Here is a 21,355-nt window from a genome sequence, read left to right on the forward strand (position 1 = left end):
GATTTTTCTCTTTCAGTTTGCCCGTCTTTGCTTGTTTCTAACTGGATGTCTGCTGGTTTGTGGCCCGCTGGGTGGTGGCAGCGTTGCAGACCACCGGTGACTTTGCAGTGGGTTGAGATCAGCCGCAACAGCAGAACGAATGCGACTGCAGGGGTTTCAAGTCGAAGGATTATGCAGCATGTAGTGACAGCATTTTGTCTAGTGTGTGTGTGTGTGTGTGTGTGTGTTTTCCTGAACAAGTCAGTGTTATCAGAGGTTTTGTACAGTTTTGATTTACTATATAGGATCTAAAAGTCCAAACAAGTGTATTTTGAAGTTGATTTAACCTTTCTGCTACTGGCAATCGACATTTTCATGCTGAGATGTGGTGACACAGGGAACCTACGGAGGGGCTCAGTATCTCCCACCGGGTATTCCTGTTTAACATTTCTGTGTATTTTAACAGAATTTTAATGAAATCAGAAACTCCTGTAACTGCGAAACAGCCAAGTGAGCGCTTGCGGGATGGGATGTGCTCGCCGTGCATGCAGGCGCACGTGCCAATGTTCCGCTATGACTTTGTACTCACAAACAACAAAAGCATGTCAAAACCAAAATACTTTAAATCGGAGGTCACGGCTGGTGACAGTACACATAAGTTGACCTCTGAGAGTAAGACTGGGCAGATCCAAATATCTACAGTATTGATACCAAGGCTAGCATCAATATCGTCAATACCAGCTTGATAAGATTGTTACGACCCCAGAAAACAGATGTCCAGGGGAACAAGAGGTTGCAACTTTACATTAAGAAAAAAACCCAGTTAGCAAACAGAAGTAGATTTATTAGTAGACCCGCAGGTCACAACAAGCAGCCAAGAGTGAGCGCAGGCCCTGTTGTGGTTTTAACAAACAACCAACAAAACACAGAAACCAGAGCATTCACCAAAGGAAGCAAAACCCAACAAGAGTTACTGAACACAGATGATCCCAACACTCCAAAAGTCAAAACTCTGTGGCAGGCAGAGTCAGAGCGGCAAGCTGTGGCACCAAGTCCAAACCAAACACAGCTGCCTCGACTGAAGCTTGATGGAGGCTTTTATGCTGGCACTCTGCAGAGGGAATCCAGGTGTATCCAATCCCCTACGACGATTATGGAGTTGACGAAATGACGAGATTTCAGGCCACCGGCCGTAACAAGGTCGATGGAGCAAAAAGAAACAAAGAATGTAAATGAAAGCCAGTCAGTAGGAGGTTTTACTTCTGTTTAACTAATTTCCACTGTTGACTTTATTGTTCTCAAAAAATTGTTTGAGAGAATAAGTTATCTAATTAATTTTAATGTTAATGTTGTCATTTCACATTGTTTACAACCTAAGAAGCTTAAATCTAAATTTCTCTTTTCTGCCTTCAGTTTGTTAAAAATGTTTGATTTGATAAATCGTTGTTATAGTAATCATGATTAATGATTAAATGCAAACTCATAAAATGTTTGTGAAATTTCAAGCCGAAAGTATCGGCATTGGTGTCAAGGATACTTGGATTTACTTGGTATCAGATCAATCTAGAAATTTCTAGTATCACCCAGTGTTGTCTGAAATGGTGAAAAGGCCAATCTACCAGTTACAGTTGCTACGTTTACATGGGAGCTTTAATTCCTGTTTAATTCTGAATAAAAGTTAATTCTGCTTTAAAGTGATGAAAAACGATCATGTGAGTGACCTCACTTTCAGTGAATGACTGCAAGTGTGCTGTTTGCTGCCGTCTAACCAAGGCTCATCCAGACACTTTAATGCTTCAAAGCTGAACAAAAAGCATAAGAATCTAACACAAGCTGGTGTTAGAAATATCACAATCCATCGCATTAATCTCCAGAAAAGGTTTGCATAGCAAAACGTCGCAGAAGCAGGTTTTTCGGGGCGGATGGGAGGGATCAGATTCGAACATGAAAAGGCAGACAGGTGGTGGACCTCCTGTGGGATGGAAACACTGGTGATCATAAAGCAAAGGGCAGAGTGTGGATTCAGATTTATTGTACATCCTGGAGGGGAGTTTGTGCCATAGCAGTGTGTAAACATGACCAAGTTAAAATAGTATCATCCCTTCTAGACCCAACGCTTTTTTTACTTTCCACTTGAGAAAGCGGCAACTTGTGTAACATGTGCGAGGTCAAACAAAACAGCCTTCTTCAGATTCACTTGAGATGATTCTGAAACAGTAAATGTCTGCTTCTCCATCACCGAGCTGCACTCACAAGCAAAACTATAAAATCATGAACAAAGTATTTAATTTCTTTATTTATATCTTTCAAGCTCAGCTGCAACTCAGTGATTCACATCAAGGAAAACAAATAGTAAATAATTATTACAATAGGAATTGGATAAGAAAGTAAAACAATACAGTTAATAATGCTTTGAAGACAAGAAAAAATGATTTTTTTAAAAGTAAATTTTTTGAAATGATAGAAATAAGCTATGATCAGATTATTGCAATGGGCAGGACATGATCCCAGTAACAGCACAAATGATTCTTCATTTAGCAGGTTGTCAGAACTGGTTGCTGGGTGCTTAAAGCTGGAGTGATGCTGCCAGACGCGCCAGTAACCACGGCACCGATGGAGGAGGCAGAAACTGCATGGGAATATCAACACAGAAGCACAACTCACTCCCAGCTGAAGGTGTTCGTCTTGAAAAATGCTTCAAATAAGGGCTAGGTTCAGATTCAATCAGGTCGGGGAAGAGAAGTCCAGAAATAAGTGCTGGAGAGTCGGGCATGAAGGTGAAGACAAGCTGCGTATGTACTGGCTTAAATGGAGGTGATGAACTGGTGGCGGCAGCAGGTAAACTGGTGAGCGGTGTGGCTGAGCAGAGGGCGGGGGGGGGGGGGAAGAATCTGATAGTTATTCACGTTTATTAGATAGGAAATGATAAAAATGTAAACTAATTTGTAATATTTGTATCAGCAGAGTGGTATCTATATTTAAAATGCATTGAATCCTATATTTTGACTGGCTGATATCCAAATATCGACTCCAGTATCGACGTCACGAGTTAAAGGCTGTTCAGCGAAACTTTCCGACAACGAACCAACAGAGGATGGAAGAGGTCTGATCTGGCAGTGACAAGGACTTCACAACGCTCAGAGACAGAAACTTCTTCAGCTTCACAATGAGCTGGAGACGGAAAAACAGCAGGTTTAGTCATCAGTTTTACAACAAGGTTTTTTCTGTTTTCCTGGACGTCAGCAGGAAAACAATCCACAATGACTCCATCTGATCATCCCAGAAATACGATATGATGAAGTTACAGTTTGGAAAATACAGCTTTTATGTTGCAATCACAGATAACCGGTAGTTTCATAGTTTCTGCAGAGATTCCTTCACATTTTGTCTATTAAGATGGTATAATGGTATTCTGTCTTTTAGGGAAAGAAATGTTCCTACTGCTTCCAGTTTTTCTTAATGGGGTTTAGTTTTTCTCCTCTTTAATAATTTTTTCACACTTGAAATAGGAAAAGAGACTCTCAAATCAGGAAATGTTAAAACAGAATTGTTGCAAAGAAGTTTATCTTAATCCAAGCAGCCATTTAGGGCTATGGCTTATTTTAAATCAAAGAAAAGCAAAGTGGCCTCCTGTTGAAACGTGCCTCTCTTGACAGCTTTTGTAAAACGCCACTTTCCGTATCATGCAGCCTCGTCCTGAAGCACGGACATGGACAGAGTAGCTAGCTCATCGAGCAGAGGAGGAAAGATGAGCCGACACGCTGTGATGTTAAAACTCTGAGTGTCAATTTGTCTTGAAAGACTCTGCAAACACAAGTGACAACAGAATGAGCCACCATTTACACACCTAAGGACCACAGCTTCACCTGGCGTCTTTTCACAAACTATACTTGTTATCGCAACTTAGCATTTTCTAAACACAAGATAGCGTCATCAGAAACTGTTGAAACGTGCTTCCTCTGGTCTGGCTTCCATTTCAGTCTCCTCATCTGTGTGGCTGCTGGTCTGTATGTATGATGTCTGTGTGATTTAACGTGTGTAAGCGCGTTTGATGCCTCCTGGTCCACCATAGTGGCTAAAACTTGTTTTAGTTCTCATTTTCCTCAGCGGCCCTTTGGCAGATTATAATTTGTACATGTTGCTAGGCAACACCAAAGGGAAATTTAATGTCCCAGCGAGAGCCCGCCCTGCACTAGTTTAAAACAACAAAAAATAAAAAACCATCATCGTCACAACTTTATAGTGAAATTTCACCAGTTGTTTTGGCCGGAGTGTTTAAAAGCAGAAGCTGACGCCCGACACGCTCCCAGTCTGGAGGCGATGCTGACTTTGTTCACACTGCTGCTGTTTGGTCTGCTTTAAACGGACTGTGCTTCGCTGTGCTTGGTGCAGTATGAAAACCAACCGCACGCTGATGCGGACCAAAGAAGCGAAAGTCGGCGGTCTTCGCTTCCAGACAGACTATCCAGCAACCAAAAGAGAAAGTAACGCCTGGAAGCCACAATGAAGTTCGAAGGAGGAGGAGGAAGTGATGTAGGTTACAGTTTGGAAGGAGGAAAAACCAAAACAACTGCATACGGTCAGAAAACGTACAGGGTCCAGTTCCACCGACCCGATCCCACCTGAATCCAGTATAACACCCAAACCAGACCCGTTGACATATCCTGTTTATGATTAAAGACCCAACCTGCACATTAAAACATCTAGTAACTATAAATATCCTCCTTCCCTCCTCCATCACATCAGCTACTTGTCTTTTTTAGTTCTTATATTTAACGTGTTTAATGTTGTTTAGTCTTTTTCATTTACAATAAAAAGGAAAAGACGAGATGGTAAACGGGTTGAGCAGAACTTAATCTGCTAACAGCACGCTGGACCACCAGACCACCTCCCTGTAGTCTGGTATGTAGCTACGCAGAAGCTTTTCATGTGAGTGGGAGAAACCAGGTATCCTCCACCATCCCTGGGTTTTGCTGCGCCTTCACATGTGGACTGACAGAACCAGCAGCTGAAAAATAACCCGGTAGCTGAGCTAAGTGGGACGGCGAGAACTTTCCTCGCAGTAATTCTCCTGCAAAGCGTCACAATGAAGGTGATCTCCATAATCAAAACAAAACAAAACAGAAAAAATGATGAGAGATCCGCCTGCATGACATTTCATCTCTTTTTAACCTGTAGAACTGTTACTGTGGGAGCGTCACACTGCAGCCAGGTGTTGTTTTAACTATGTGACGTTGCCCAGACAGTTTGATCTGCTTGAGTTTAGTGCAGTTTGAACACAAAGGTGTTTGAAAATTCTCTGCTGAGTCGCATCGAGTCGCCCAGACTGTCCTGCTGAATGCCTCCTTCATGTCTCAGGAGGTTCTCCTTCTTCTGGCCTCTTTGGTTGCCATTGGAAGAACTGCCATCCTGTTGGCAGCAGTCCTGATGACACTTAAAGGGGTGCTATGATGGTATTTGGAGTTTTCTGAGCTTTCTACAGTGTTAGTGTTGAATCCTCATCAGACATGTGAACGACACTGTTTTTTATCACCTAAACGCATGTTTGAGTTTGAGTTTGAGTTCCAGCACTCTCTCTGTTCGGTTTCCATGGCGACGAAAAACACGTCGCTTTAGAGAGTTTTTTCTACGTGGAAATCCTTGTGACGTCCCGGGGGATAAGGTTCAGTGATTGGTTACCTTCTACTGGTTAACAAGGACATGTACAAATACATCAGGCGGGTGGAAAACGTGGGATAAAGTTATTTCCAACGATGGCTGGTGAGTTTACCAAAGAGAGACATCCTGCTGCATTCCTTGCTGTGGGTTGCTGTTTTCCACTTCGTTTTCAGGCTCTGATTCAGGTTCCAACATGTAGGGCTGTATGCTATGTGTTGACATTGGATTTTTTTTTTTTTTTATTGAGTTCATATGAGCCTAATCCTTCTGTTTATGAGATGTTACAATGACGGCGAAAGCAGGTGCGGTGCGCGCTCCCGATGTAGTGCAGTGGCGGGAGGCGGGGCTTAATGCGGAAGAGTCTCAATCCACTCGTTTTGCCCGCAGGCTGATCTGACAGCCTACGGAGAGGGTCGGTCTGAAGTAAATAAAGCCATTTGTGACAATAACTCCATCAATCCCAGCCCTTCTGGTCTCAGAAATAACAATAAATTACCCTTAAATGCACATAATAGTTCCACTTTAAACTTCTGAATAACGTGTAAGTCTGCTGTGCATGTTGCTAAGCAACAGCAAAAACATCTCTTTTTGAACTTTTCCTCTTCTTTCTTTGTTTTTATATTTTGATTATATCAAATAAGCTTTCTGAATCAGTAATGCAGAAGTTGCTGTTTATAGTTTTACCTTCAATATGCCTTTGATTTTCTGTCCCGGAGACGGATCTCTCCTTGGCTTCCTGCGGTCCATGTTCAGTGTGATACGCACCACGTCACTGAACATGTACGGCATGTTGGAGTTTGGAAATGTTCTTTTTTTTCTGCCACTATTTTTGTCCCGGCCTATTTTTTGTTTTTAATCATTTTGTTGAAGATTAATTCAAAGTAATATCAGATTTTATTGATAGATTTCAGTAAAGTTTTATTTGTCACTACTTTGAATTTCAAGTCATTTCAGACTTTTGTGAGTTTTTCTTTCACAATCAGAAGCTTCCCAACTATTTAGTTCATGTCTGTCTCTGCATCATTTACTACCTGACAGCATAATTGGACCTTTAAACCCGAGGAAAAGCGCTCTCTGATGTCCTGACACCCAGTTCTGAGCCCTGGTGGGTGGAAAGAATCCAGATCGTTGGCTTATTTTGTACCTTTTGTTGCTGGTTGATAAAATTCTGCGCAGATTTAAACTTTCGGGCGTTTATGAAATTGTGATTATGGAGATCTGTGCAGGATCAGTTTGGATTATTTCTCTGTTATCTTGTTATTTCAGCTCAGTTTGATGGAATTATGACGTATTGATTCATGTGTTTGTCCTCTAAATGTGGATGTTTGGTGCGTCTGCAGCGAGCTGAAACTTTTAGCATTTAGTTGTCGGCATTCTTGTAGTTGTGTGTTACAGGTGAGGGTTGGGTTGCAGAATGTTGTGCTATTTGCACACACATACCTTCATGCTCAGCACACACACATTACATGCCCTGCACCCCCCCCCCAGCTGCCCGGCACTGTTGTTCGTTCGGCTTCTCGCCGCGCCGCTCGGCTGCTGTATTGCATCCTGGGTGGCCCGCGCTGTTCTCCTGTTCTAATGCACCTTTTGTCTTTGTTCTTCTGTCCTGGGAATGAAAGGCTGGAGCCACACACAGGGGAGGGTGATGGATTGGAGGCAGAGAAAGCGAGAGAGTGACACTGGAGATATGGTTGCAGAGAGAGGAGGAGAAAGTCGGGGGTCTCTTTTGTTGCGAGCACAGTAAAAGCCCAGCAGGGGGAGCCGCCTTGACAATTTGTCAGAGGCGCCACGCTTATTTTTCAAGGCCGTCCGGCTTTTCATCACTGTGGCAGCAGCAGTCACCTTCAGCAGAATGATTAAGCTCAGAGACGAAGGTCTGAGACTGACACGTCCTGATTTACCCAGACTACCTGTGGCTTTTACCTCCCTGCTTCTCTTTTACCTGGTAAAGTCCACTTTTTACATCATATTTCACACAACCGTACTCTATAAAAGTCTTAATCCACCTCTCAGCTGCTTATATTTGCAGCCAGATGTTGTAAATGGTGTCGAGCAGCTGCTTTCCAGGCTTTCTGAAGGTCTTCCCAAGTTTCTGTTTGTAGATTGGCAGCTTTTTAGCTCATTTCCATAGCATTGCTTATACATGACCATTTTTAGAAGCATTTTCTCTCATTTAAGCTTCTTTAGACTGACCTATGAATCATTCAAGCAGAGACGCCGCGCTCAGCAGATGAACCAGTGTGTTGGCCACACACACCTTAAATAATATCTGTAGGCTGTTTGTTACCAACAAGCTGTCACCCAGAATAAGATCCAGCTCCATTTTCTCTTTTTTTTTTAAAAGGATTTCAAGAACCCAAAAGGCTCCGAGACAATTGCCACGTCTCCTTCTTCAGCTGAATCTCTAAATTTAACAGTTTATTGATGCAAAGATACTTTTCCATGAATATTGATAGGATTTCCAAACAGCTGTTAACTGTGGAGGGAAAAGAAACATGTCAGGTTTGTTTCTGATCGTATCTAAGAAATCCAGTAAAGACCTGATTCTGGATCTGAGAGATTCACCTGTACTTTTTAATTGATCAATCTGCTGCTGGCTGAACAGCTCATTGGAAATGCTCTCTGGAAGAAAAGCTGTTCCTCAGGAAGGGAAGCTAAAAAGAAAAGACTGAGTTGAGTGAAATTACAGAAGAAATGGACTGAAAATCCATATCAGCTGGTCTGCTGGGGGTGTGATCGGACTACATTATTACAGCGGTGGGATCATCTGGACAGAAACGAGACAAACAGCAGAAGAGCTTTAAGAAGCCAGAGAAACTATCCGAAAGATCATTTCACAGAAGCTCGTGATCGAGTGAAAACGTTCATATCCAATACTGATGTTCAGCTTGACTTGTAAAGTATTTAGTTTACAGGGATTTTTTTTTTGTTTTTTTTGTCAAAATTTGCATTTTTTTTACATGAAAAATAATGGTTTTAGTTCTTTGCACAATACTTCTACATCTTAAGCAATTTTCACGGTTGTGGGGGTCTGGAGTACATCCCAGTAGCTACTGGTCGGGTCACCAGTCCATCACAGGGCCAACACAGAGAGGCAGATATCACTCAGGGAGAAATTAGAGTAGTGAAAATTCGAACCAGAAACCTTCCAACGTGACGCCTGCCGAACACCAACCACCCTGCTGCCCTTTCATATCCACCTGAATTCAATCTGTCATGCTTGGTGTTTAAACATTTTATACTAAGATAAATACAGATTAACAAGTCAGACATTTCCTGACTGAAATGAATGCAACACAAGACCGAACTCAGCAAAGACGGAACTGATTTTTTTTCCTGCTAAATTATTGACTCACTCACTCACTTTTACTCCTCTGATGTGGTTTTTGTGCCTCTAGATGAAAAAGAAAGAGAAATCCGCCTTAAAGGTTTCCTTATCAAACAAGACTGTAGGTTTTCACCTGCATATTGTTTATCTGAGTGCTACAAAGCTGTAAAAGAATATAGATTAGCTGCTGTTTTGTCTTCCAGGACACAATAATTGCCCCTCATTTTTGTCAAATGCTCAAAGTCCTCATGTGTCTGACTGGAGCAACTCTGAGTCTAAATATCCAATAATGAGACACTGCACCAGCTTAACCTGCTCACATCAAGTCAGTATTTGTGTTTTCCATTTTTGTTATCCATCCATTGAAATAGTTTTAGCAGTAAAAGGTTTTATAATAGGATGGGAAGTATGAAACATGTTGCCATTTTAAGTGCCAACAATGTCTAAAATAGAGATGATTTTGTTTGAAAATGGAGGATTTTGCCTCAGAGTAGTTACAATGATGTTTTTCTCTTTCACACACTCAATTTTACCCAAGACAAACCAGTTATCACATGACAGATATATTTGCAAAGGAGAGAAATTAAACCACAAGCATCTGACAGTTTAAAAGTTTGATGAGCTGTTAAAACCTGTTCCACCCTAAGTCCCCGGTACCGGGGACTGCAGGAGTAAACATCACATTTTTATGAGTGTAACTTTGTACAATTAATACAAAAGATGAGTGGTATCCAAAAGTCCCCACTCTTAGCTAAAAGCTCATAAAACTCATTACCATAACCACCAAACACAGACCGGACAATAAACAATTAAAACACCAAGTAAAGAAAGTCCACAGAAATCATAGACCGTATATGAAAGATGGATGGAGCCTCCAGCGGTTAAAAGTGAATCCTATGGAGAAGTGCATAAAACTGCAGTTCCCCCCTCATCCACTAGGGGCTGCAAAACAGAGCAAATCCCCATAGACTCCCATGTTAAAAATCCCAACTTCACAGCAGAAATTAACATGTTTACAGCAGAAATAAACATGTTTACAATCTGGTTCAAAAGTCCATTTTCGATTTTTAGGTCAGGTTTACCTTCATGACAACTGTGGGGGGAGTGATATTTTTTCAAACTCGCCTGTTTAAAAATAATTTAATCTTGAAGTTCAGCATATTTAGGGGTGTGTCCTTTTGATTGACAGGTACCCAATCTACTGCTTCAAGTCAGAAGAATGTAGAACAACCGCGGTTTTAAGACGGTTAGCAAAGTGACTTAGCTTTAGCCCGCTTACCTCCGTTGGCTGGTTAGCTCCTGTTATCTCAGGGTTAGCTCGGTTAGCTCTTAGCTACAGAAAGTTCGGAGTTCGCTCAATGTCAATCATCCACCATGACGCTCACAGCCCCCCGCTCAGCTCCACCTCTTTGCCCATATTTGTATTTTCCGGGTTAGACAACACGCATGCCTCTGCCAAGATGGCGATGGAACCGCCCACCGAGCTTCAGTTCAGCTCTTCAGAAACCTATGGGTGACGTCACAGAGGCTTCGTCCATCTTTTTATATACAGTCTATGGCAGAAATACGTAAACAAATATAATGGACCCTAGAGTCCACCCAGCGTCATGGAAATGAACAAACACGTCTACTGAAAGCACACATCCCACAGGTTCCCCAAGCATACCAGTTTCATCTCGCTATGACCAAGATTCACTCAACCAGAGTCAAAAGATGGCTGAATTTATCCATTACATTTGAAAAGCATCATTACGTATTCTGTTTTACCTTTGCTGTTTTGCCTCCAAAAAGTTAATCCACAGACAAAAAAAACTGTATTTAGTAAACAGGTACGTTCCACATTTAGCTTTGGAAGTAGTTAGCCGTTCAAAATCACCATTTCCTGCCCGGTAACATCATTTACCAGGCAGGTGCCAGTCAAATCTGCGCCACAAACATTTCCAGCTTTGCCGGTGTTGATTGGTCACGTTGAAGTAAACATGATGACATCACTGTGATTTTAACCTATCACAGAATTATGATGTGGGGTCGGTCATACTGATCGGCCAATCACAGCCAAAGTTATAGCCTGGCATAAAGCTAACACACAATATACAACTTGTGTGTTATACAACTCCAGAAGACATCCTGCACTCTGGAAACAGTCCTGGAAATTGTTTATAAGATACTGGGATCGCGTTGCGTGTGCAAGAATTCACATCTGACACAGAGGCCTCCTGCAGGCCGGCTGGGGAAACTGGGATGCTGAATGTGAACGGTATATAGCTGAATAAATATGTTCTGTTTGTCATCACACAAAATGTTTACCACAAACGTAGTTCTCTTTTGTTCTTCTATAAATAGTGTTTTCTAGTAAACATGTTTCTTGTCATAAGTCAAACATCATAGTTCTTTATGGTTTTATATAAATAGAGTGATAGATATTTGAATTATTCCTTGAAAGAAGATTCAGAAACCAACTTTTTTCAGACCTGCAAATGAAGTTGGATCATTTCTGCCTTTCAATACTTAAATAAATCAAAATTTTCAAACATAATGCTAAACTGTGCCAAATTCTGCCAAACGATGCCAAACTGAAAAAGGCCTGGCCATCTCTTTGTTGTGCTTTGCTTCAGCTGCATGAAACTTTGCACAGGTACTGTCCACATGTTGAAGCATGGTTTTCTGTTTTTTTTTTTGGTTTTTTTTTTTGTCTACAGGAGCAATTTAAAAAGTTTTTATATACTTTGAAATGCAAAAAATATTCAGGCAAGAAAAAATATATAAAATATATAAAAGTTTTCTCATGTTCCATTTCAATTTCTTTAATATAGTAGCATCTGTGGTGATGATTTCAATTCAGATAAAATCCCACAAGTGTTAGCTTTAATGTGAGTGTATGTAGAGTTTATAATCACAGAGAAATATGCAATTGTATTTTCAAGCCAAAACCTTCAAAAGACCCTTGGGGTGGAAGATGTCGTTCCACTGACTATGCTGATAGGACTTTATATATTCATCCCACATTGTACACCCCCCTTATTTCCCTCCCATGCATTTTATCTCACAAACTCCCCTTCATCCATTTACCAGGCAGCATCACCACAGGCCCACCTGAACCCTCACCTTCATACAGTATCAGTGGATTAGCATATTACAGCTACAGAAGTATCCCTGAACAAAGTAGTTAGCGACCTGTTCAACCTCAGCCGCCGACAAGACTGCTAAGCTTCCCATCCCAACCACTTTTCTCTGGAGACTACATCCGGAGAGCAGCAGCAGCAGCAGTTCAGCAGGCCTGCAGCAAAACTTCCACTAGGGCTGCGTATGAATCATAAAACAGAGCCTACACACTGTGCCAGGACACAAAACAAACCTGGAGAGTGACTCACACCCTTACATTTCATTTAGAACAATTCGATACTGATTAGATAATACTGACGGTGAGCGCTTTCAGCAGAAATGGCCCTGGAAATGTGTTTTAGCTGCAGCCGTGGCCTGGTAGTGGTTGAGGACAGCGCGGCGGGCGGCAGGGATGCGTTGATGTGGGTGGTTTCGCAGCCTTTGACTGTAGCCGGCTGTCGAATAATGATGGTTGTTGCATAACCGTCACTGAGTGTAGACTAAAGGTTTTTTTGTTTTGTTTTGTTTGTTGAAACAAGAGTACTGAGGTGATGTAATGTCTGTCTGAGCTGAGGGGTCGTATCAAAAATCCACCACAAGGAGGAGAGAGTGGGCCTGAACTGGATGGACATGAGAGCGATGGGGGCAGAGCTGGGAGCACTGCATGTAATCTACTGTGTAGCTTTGCCTGTTAATCACCTTAAAAGTGCATCTTTTTTATAAGATGTAGTCTTTTTGACTATATATGTGTGTATATATATATATATATATATATATATATATATATATATATATATATAAAATAAAACTATTTTTTCCTGTTTTTTCTACACAAATACACTAATTAAATAAAATTCAATTTTAGACACTGCCAAAAAAGGTTAAAGTGAGCATCAGTTTTATGAATTAAGATAAAACAAATGACTTAAATGAGGAAAAAAGAATCACCTGCATGCAGAAAAGAGGATAATAGTAGATTTATAATAAAGGAAACTGACTGCAAAGATTAATTTTTTGACGTGTGGCTTAAAAACAGCTTTGTAAGAGGTTCTTACAGTCTGGTTATCATGAACTGCATCTCAGGAGAAGAAAGGTGCACCTTGAGAGGAGAAAAACGATGAAGGGTAGACAAAGGAAACAGCTGTCAACCAGAACAGAACTAGAACTTTAAAGCAACCTAAAGGAAAACCTTCTATGGCTTCTGTAAGAAAACAAAGAAGAGAATCATCAGGAGCACCAAATCGATGACGCATGGAGGAATGCATGAACAAAACCAGTAACAAGTCTTTGCCATTTACCTTAATCTTTGTTCAAACTGCTAGTTCAAACTGCACATTAATCATTTCAGTGCGACCTGAAGTGTGAATGGTACGTGGTTCCGAAGTGACATGCATGCACACAGGATAACACGACGCCTCACACACTGCTTCGTGTTTAAGGATAAATAAGGATGCTTGTACAATCGGAACCGACAAACTTGGGAAACTGAGAAAAAAGCAGAGCACAAATGTTAACAATAGTATTTTGTGCAGAGGTTTATTAGTTTAGTACAGAGCCAGGTGTTGCACAGGTTCAGTTTTACCTACTCACACCCGCCTGAAGCCGATAGGATGATTACCAAAACGAGCGCGTTTTCTGTGGATGTCTCCAAGTGAAACCTGGACCTGACCCGTTAATGTCTAACCCCCAACCCGACCTGCCCCTCTTTTGGTTGCATTACTCATCTTTATTACTTCATATATAAGTGATGCATTTTCTTTTACAGTGAAAAAGGAAAAGAGAACCCCGCAGCACATATTTGAAGGTTTCTTGATGTTTGTCTGGTTTCTGTGTCTGCATGAGCGTTCACTCTGAGGTCAGACCTGATTTAGGACCGCCTGGTAAAGTGGCCTGAGTCAGATTTAAAAAAAAGAAAAAGAAGAAAATTAGATCTGTGTCATTCAGACAGTGATTAAAGGATCCGATACGAGTTGCTTAGGGTTAAAAGATTGGAATTGGCCTACAGTGTGAAACGTTTCCTTGGCTTCACTGGGTGAGGAGTCATCCAACAGAAGGATAGGATGGCTACTCAGTGGGAAAGGAAAATGACCTTGAACTCATTTTAATCCCTGGATAATTTGTGATGATCTCCTTTTAAAGTGTTATGATTTGCTTGAAGCATAAAGTTTCTGGATTGGTAAAAAGTCTGCTGGAAAATGGGAACATTGTGTTTTTGACTCAGTGGTGGTTTTGGGTATGTAAGACATGATTTAGAAGCAGAACAATGCTTAGAATAACACTTGGTGCATTTCAGTTCCACCTAGAATTGCTCAAAAACTAAATGTTGCAATGAAAAAGTGCGAATGGAAACACCTACATTTTGAAAAAAGTCTCAAATATCGCAAAAACGTTCTGACGCTCTAATGTATCACAAAAGTTTCATGGAAACACTTTTTTTTTTTTTGCATATATGTGTCCCTGGACATGACTTAGGGGGTCATGCCACCAGTTCATTTCTGGTAAAGATGGCGCAGTGTGGAACAAACAGCAAATTTTAGTTTTAGAAAAGAAAAAGAGGGAGAAAAGCCATAGCAAAATCTCTACAGCAAATAGAAAACACCCAAACAACGCTCCATAGCGACCTTGCATAAGCCACAATTTTTATAAAATGTCGTTCCTTTTATTTTACGAGACTTGAGGCTAATGTGCTAAACGCTATTCCATGGAAACACATGCAAATCACATTGTTTTTATCTAAATGTACAAATATCGCTTTTATTTTGTGAAAACATGTAATGGATACGCTGCTATAGTTGACCAATATTTTTTGAGCAGATGTTTATTTGTTGGGAAGATCTGGACTGTAAACTAGCCAAACGCTAACAGCGTTAGCTGAAACTTTCAACAGACTTTTCCGTTAAATCAGGAGGAAAGTGCGTTCAGGCTTTTGAGTTGTAATGTATACCATGTAGCTTTACAATCCAGGAAAGCAATAGGAAATATCTAGCTAATTTTCTGGCTGAGAAACTCCAGTGAGTCTGAAATAAACCGCTGCACACCTTGTTGCAGCAGCTCAGGGCTGTTTCAGTACGTTAACACAGGCATTAAAACTGTATTGTCTGAATATCTTAAAATGTACTGAATGGAATATTTATACAACAGCGGTCAGTGTAAGAAAGATGGCTGTGCCGAGAGCGCTGGGACGCTCCAACCCTGCATGTCCACGATGGAAATGTTGATAAACATGAAGATGTACAAAAAATAAATTCCTCCCTGATAGCGAAACTCTTGTGCTTGTACCAAAACTGAGGCACGAGTCGCTATAAATGTTTACAAAAAAAGTAATTCTTTTTTTCCACATTCACACTGCGGTAGCATTTAATGTGAGGAGTGTGAGACTTATGCAGTTTTCATGCCAGGTTTATTGTGTCCAGATTTTTATTTATTTTATTTTATTTCTTTTACTTTAAACATAAACAGATAAACACACTAAAATAAGCCTGCTGAAGCCTTTTCCATGTGTAAACCTGTTTTAATCAAGCGTCGGAGTGATGTGTCAGTCTCCAACATGAAAACATGGCATTATGCTGTGTTCTTAACCATATTTCTGACAATTTACAGAGCAGTTTTTAACTTTTGGCTGAGCTGCAGACATTAGCTTTATATGGGGAGATGGAGAATACATTTCCAGTTTGTTTCAGTTGCAGGGGGAAAAAAAAAATCCCATTTCTTGCTTTTTCAGTAGTTTTGTGTCAGTCATTAGTAGTTATTAGTAGTTTTAGTTGTGTGGTCAGTAGTTGTGTGTTTTTGTAGTGAAATGGTGAACTTTTTGTTGCCCTGACTGCTGCATCCTCGGGGAGAATTAGCTTGGACCCTTGTTTTTTGTTTACACTGTAGCCAAGTTGAGCTGGGGCAGATTTAAACCCATCTATGCAAAGTTATTGGTGTGATTGGTGTTCAGACCGGTGTCACTTTCCCATTGCACTCCAGTTGATGTTAACAGGTTTAATGACCGGTCAACACAGGGTTTTAGTCGAGTAGTTAAAATTGTGTGTATTTATTCATCATCTAGTGCATCTAGTAGAATATTGTAAAACTGAGACAGATGGTGATCCTGAGCTCTCCATCACTGCAGCTCCACTTCTCACTAAATGAGTCCAATTTGACTTTTTCTCCTTTTCCTTCTTCAGTTTAAGTCGACGAATTGTTTAAATTGTGGCATCCAGAAAAGCCGCCTTTCAAGGATAAAGGCCAAAGTGTCAAAAAACAAGGTCCTCATCTGGTGATCCAGAAGCCTGTTTAGAATGATTGAAATTAATAGCTGAAGTTTGCCTTTCTTCACGTTATGAATACAATCCTTCAACGTTACAGATGATTTTTAGACCAACCAGGAAACATCACAGTTCAGTGAACTAGCTCAACACCTTTTAAGCATGTTTAAGCAACTATATTGTCTCGTTTTACATTTTATACCAACTATGACATGCTTTAGCATGCTTCCTCCACGCTTTCCACCAATCACACGTTTATGTTCATTTAAATCACTTAAAGGGGTGCTATGATGGTATTTGGAGTTTTCTGAGCTTTCTACAGTGTTACAGTGTTGAATCCTCATCAGACATGTGAACGGCACTGTTTTTTATCACCTAAACGCATGTTTGAGTTTGAGTTCCAGCACTCTCTCTGTTCGGTTTCCATGGCGACGAAAAACACGTCGCTTTAGAGAGTTTTTTCTACGTGGAAATCCTTGTGACGTCCCGGGGGATAAGGTTCGGTGATTGGTTACCTTCTCCTGGTTAACAAGGGCATGTACAAATACATCAGATGGGTGGAAAACGTGGGATAAAGTTATTTCCAACGATGGCTGGTGAGTTTACCAAAGAGAGACATCCTGCTGCATTCGTTGCTGTGGGTTGCTGTTTTCCACTTCGTTTTCAAGGTCTGATTCAGGTTCCAACATGTAGGGCTGGATGCTATGTGTTGACATTGTAGTTTGTTTTTTTTTTTTTATTGAGTTCATATGAGCCTAATCCTTCTGTTTATGAGATGTTAGAATGATGCGAAAGCAGGTGCGGTGCGCGCTTCCGATGTAGTGCAGTGGCGGGAGGCGGGGCTTAATGCGGAAGAGTCTCAATCCACTCGTTTTGCCCGCAGGCTGATCTGACAGCCTACGGAGAGGGTCGGTCTGAAGTAAATAAAGTGATTTGAGACAATAACTCGATCAATCCCAGCTCTTCTGGTCTCAGAAATAAAAATAAATTAGCCTGAAATGCACATAATAGTTCCACTTTAAATAACCAATCTGTCATTTAAACTTCCACTTATAGTCCACTAACAGTGAGAAGAAAGAGTTTTTCAGGTTTTTTAGCAGGACTCAGTCTGCACAGGTGTTGTCATTGTCCCCAGTAAATACACACATTGTGTTGTTTTTACTCAAAGTATTCTAATTTATAACGCATATTGAGATTTTAGGATTAATCATTTCAGTTCAGGACATAAAACATCATTTCTGGGCAAAACTACAAGAAAACGTTCATTACGATACAGTGAATGATGGAGTTTCAACTTTTCGGGGTGATAAAATGAGCAGCTGAAGATGCAGTGACCCCCTGGTGAAGGTATTTACATAGTTCCATGTGGATGTGGCGTCTTTGTGCCGGAGCTTTCCTGAGTAGCACAACACATGCACATATGATCTTCTCCATGTGAGTGATTTTCCCTGTTTGCATGACACACAGAGACTTTGCCACCTGATGAATCACTGCATGCTGCATCGCTCACAGGAGAAATTATGATGGGGGAAAATGATTTGTTGCGTTTGGCAGAAACCAGCTTGTTTTTGTTTTTGTTTTTTTCTTCTCTGAAACACCAAATCTAAATATTAGTTTTTTTTTTAATTATTTATTTTTCTATTACATTTGCAGCAAAACACTGTAGTTTAGAACAAGAAGACCAGGAAAAGTATTTTCTACTTTTCTTCAAGTCTTGGCTTCATTATATTTCCCCCTTGTGGATCATTAATTTGACTCTGTCTAATTAGTTTGTTATTGCACCTTAAATGCTGGGAATGTGTAACGTTCCTGCTGCTGAATATGAGCCACGTTGACCATGTTTTTTCTTTGATATACTGGCCTCAGGACCCAGGAAACCCAATTAAAACCCCACAATAACAGTTAATGAATAAAGAAGTTGCATGGCTGGGAATGTCAGGCAAACTTTCCAGAGGTGTTGAAAAGCAAACCCAACGTTTGGGAAAAGATGTTTGGCTGCTGTGAAACCCTGCTGAGTTTATTGTTACTGGTAAGAAAACAAAGTGTGTTAAACCTTTCAGGATGTTTGATACAGTTTCTGAAACTTTCTGCATCGTTTCAGGGTAAAACCTTTGCTGTAGTACGGAATCCGTTACCTGTCTTTATTCTACTTACATGGTGAATAATATGGGTTGGGTTTTGATTAAAACAAAATAGTCTAAGTACAGAGTTTGTGATTAATTAATTTTGATTAATCATATTTTAATCATGTGACTATATCAGGCACAAAAAACAATATTTTTGTTATTTCAGATGGAATTTAGTGGAGGATCAAGTCAAATAATGGACATGGACAACGATATGGTAAACTTAAGCTCTGGCAATGTGTGGAAAAATGCATTTAACTGCATTTTAATTCCCTGCGATGGACTGGCGGGCTGTCCAGGGTGTACCCTGCCTGTCTCCCAAAGCCAGCTGGGATAGGCTCCAGCTTCCCCGCGACCCTGAATTGGATGAAGCGGTTCAGAAAATGAATGAATGAATGCATTTTAATTCAAACTGTTATATAAATGTAAAATATCCCAAACCTAAAGGTTTATTTTACATCCACTAACAGCTCCAGCTGTTCTCTGATTAACATGTTACAGTACTTTTAACTTCCTACATTAATATCTGACTGTATGTCATGGCGGATCATTCAGAGGCAACTTTGCTAGATTATTTCAGTCTGGTCGTGCAGCAGAGGTGCATTAGACAAGCTCCTCACTGTCCGTGTTTAAAACTTATCTTAAAACCTATTTTTAATCCCTGGCTTTCTGCCCAGTGAGACTCGACTTCTCGTTCGTTGGTTTTATTGACTAATTATTTAGTTTTTGTTTTAATCTCTTATTCTTACAATTGTTTAACTATTTTAGAAGCATGACCAATTATTTGATTATTTATGTTTTAAGAGTTATATTCTCTTGTTTCTTTAGCCTATTATGTGCAGCACTTTTTTCAACCGTGGTTGTTTTAAAGTGCTTTATATATAAAGTTAAGTGATCGCCTCGTGCTCGGACTGCAGCTTGGATCTGGATGCTGCGTGAGGGCCGAGCCCGTGGCGGGTGTTGTTGGATGGGGGCGTGGCCTGTAGCTGGACCTGCAGCCTATTGAAAAGTGTAAAACGCACCAAAAGTCTGCAATAACACCAGAACAAGTCGCTGGATTTGGCGCCACTTACCCTTTTATTTGTCGCCAAAGCTGCTAATCTATCAGCCAAGTTCTACTGTGTGCACCAGTGTAATCGGCGTACCAGGAAACGTGCACTGTTTGAAACGCAAACTGTAAATAAATACGTTATTTAGATTTTTCTGTATTTAATTACTTATTAGCAAATATAAAAAAAATATTTAATTTTTTTGTTTGTTCTAAGGGCTAAATCAAGACATCAGATAAAATAAAAGAAAACAAACGTTCTCCTTATTGTTTCTTTAGTTTGATCTTTAAAGGGTTAAAAGAAAAAGAAATGAACTGTTTTATGTTGCATCACATGACTTTAATAAGACTTGAATGAAGATTGTGTACAGAAAGCTACAGCAGTAAACGAGTCAAACATTCGGTGGGTTTTATGAAAGGAAAAAAAAAACAACTTTATTTTGTGAATTCCCTGTTAATTATTTTTCTGATCCTTTTACCTGAATTGTTCGAATAAAGAGGCTGACCTCACCGCCTGCAAAATGCACTCAGTTCCGCAGTGAAAACATTTAAATCCATCAACGTGAAACCACTCTGAACACATTTGGACCGTTTTTTTTTCGCCCCTTTCTGCCATCAACGTTCGGAAGCGACCTGCTGCATTAATGATGTCACCATATTTTATAACAGTGTTGTTACAGTAGCAGCGACTTCTTCTAGCGCCGCACAATGCGTCCTGGAGGGAGCCTGGCTAATGTATCTTCCAGCTGCGCCTTCAGGCTGAATTGCTGCAGGAAAAACAAAAAGCTAATCACACTGGGAGACTCTGCTTCCACTCTGACCACCCAGCTTCTCTCCGTCTCCCGCTCAGCGCCTCACTTCAAGCTGCGTTATTACCAAAAAATCCTGAATGAACACTGAGGCGCACATGACAAAAGACTCTAAAAAGCTATTCTTTCCATCCGTTTTCTTCTCCACCCCCGTTTCATTCGCTCAATATGTATTCTAGTCACAGTGGTTCCAAATGCAAACGTGTAATCAGCTAAACTTCCCGAGACGAGTTCCTGCATCTGAGAAACGCATATTTGAGCGTCTTTTTCTTGATAACGGAGATCCTCTCAACATGAACCCCCCCCCCCCCCCCCCCCTTTAACCTCATTTCCTTGCATGCTTAAATGCTTGCAGGCACATTACATTGAGATTCAAGAGGTTATCTCTCAGTGGTAATGGGGATTGCAACAGCCTAAAGGATCGCCACCGGTTACCGTTTGTTTTTTGTTTTTTTTGTCCCTGAAGTGCAACGTATGGCCGAGCTTTAATGAGCACAACTCCTTTACCCCCCCCCCCCCCCCCCCCTTCTCTGAAAAACAATGCCGAGCCATAAATTCTAAGCATGCTTTTCTGAAGCTTTTAAATGTGTGTGTGTGTGTGTGTGTGTGTGTGTGTGTGTGTGTGTGTGTGTGTGTGTGTGTGTGTGTGTGTGTGCGTGCTTCACAGGGTGGTGGGTCCGGCCGTGACCTTCAAAGTGAGCCCCAACAAGCAGAACGTCAGCACTGCAGATGTGGCCAACGTGGCAGGTAGGTTCTCCTTGGCTGCATAACGTTGTCTGTAGTCTGACAGAAGAGAATAAAAGCCATTTCTATCGGCTTGCTGCTGCACCTGGGGCTCCCAGGAAGCTGCTTTTTTTTTTTTTTTTTTAAACTTATGACATCAGTGAATTATTTGTGGCTTTTTTGTCAGCTACTGCCTGTTCTTGGCATCCCATCCACTTTATGGCCGGCTTAGTCTTTACATTCAGTTTGACTGTAAATGAATCAGTTTTGGCTCATTTTGAAGCAAACATCATATTTTCATCATATTCTAACTTGGACATCCGTTGGACTGG

The 21,355-nt window shown here is 40.8% G+C and overlaps 1 protein-coding gene across 1 annotated transcript in view; it reads left to right on the forward strand.

The window, feature by feature from the left end:
- The window catches only part of LOC306758407 (receptor-type tyrosine-protein phosphatase N2-like), a gene marked incomplete at both ends in the record, with an annotated part of 265,555 nt that overhangs the window by 75,221 nt on the left and 168,979 nt on the right, over positions 1-21,355 (forward strand). Inside the window, one exon of the mRNA XM_079243734.1 lies at positions 20,968-21,047. Within this exon, the coding sequence (XP_079099860.1) occupies positions 20,968-21,047 (80 nt within the window). The remainder of the gene's footprint in view (positions 1-20,967; positions 21,048-21,355) is intronic.

This window comes from Telmatherina bonti (assembly GCF_933228915.1).
Source record: "Telmatherina bonti genome assembly, chromosome: 7".
Classification (NCBI taxonomy): Eukaryota; Metazoa; Chordata; class Actinopteri; order Atheriniformes; family Telmatherinidae; genus Telmatherina; species Telmatherina bonti.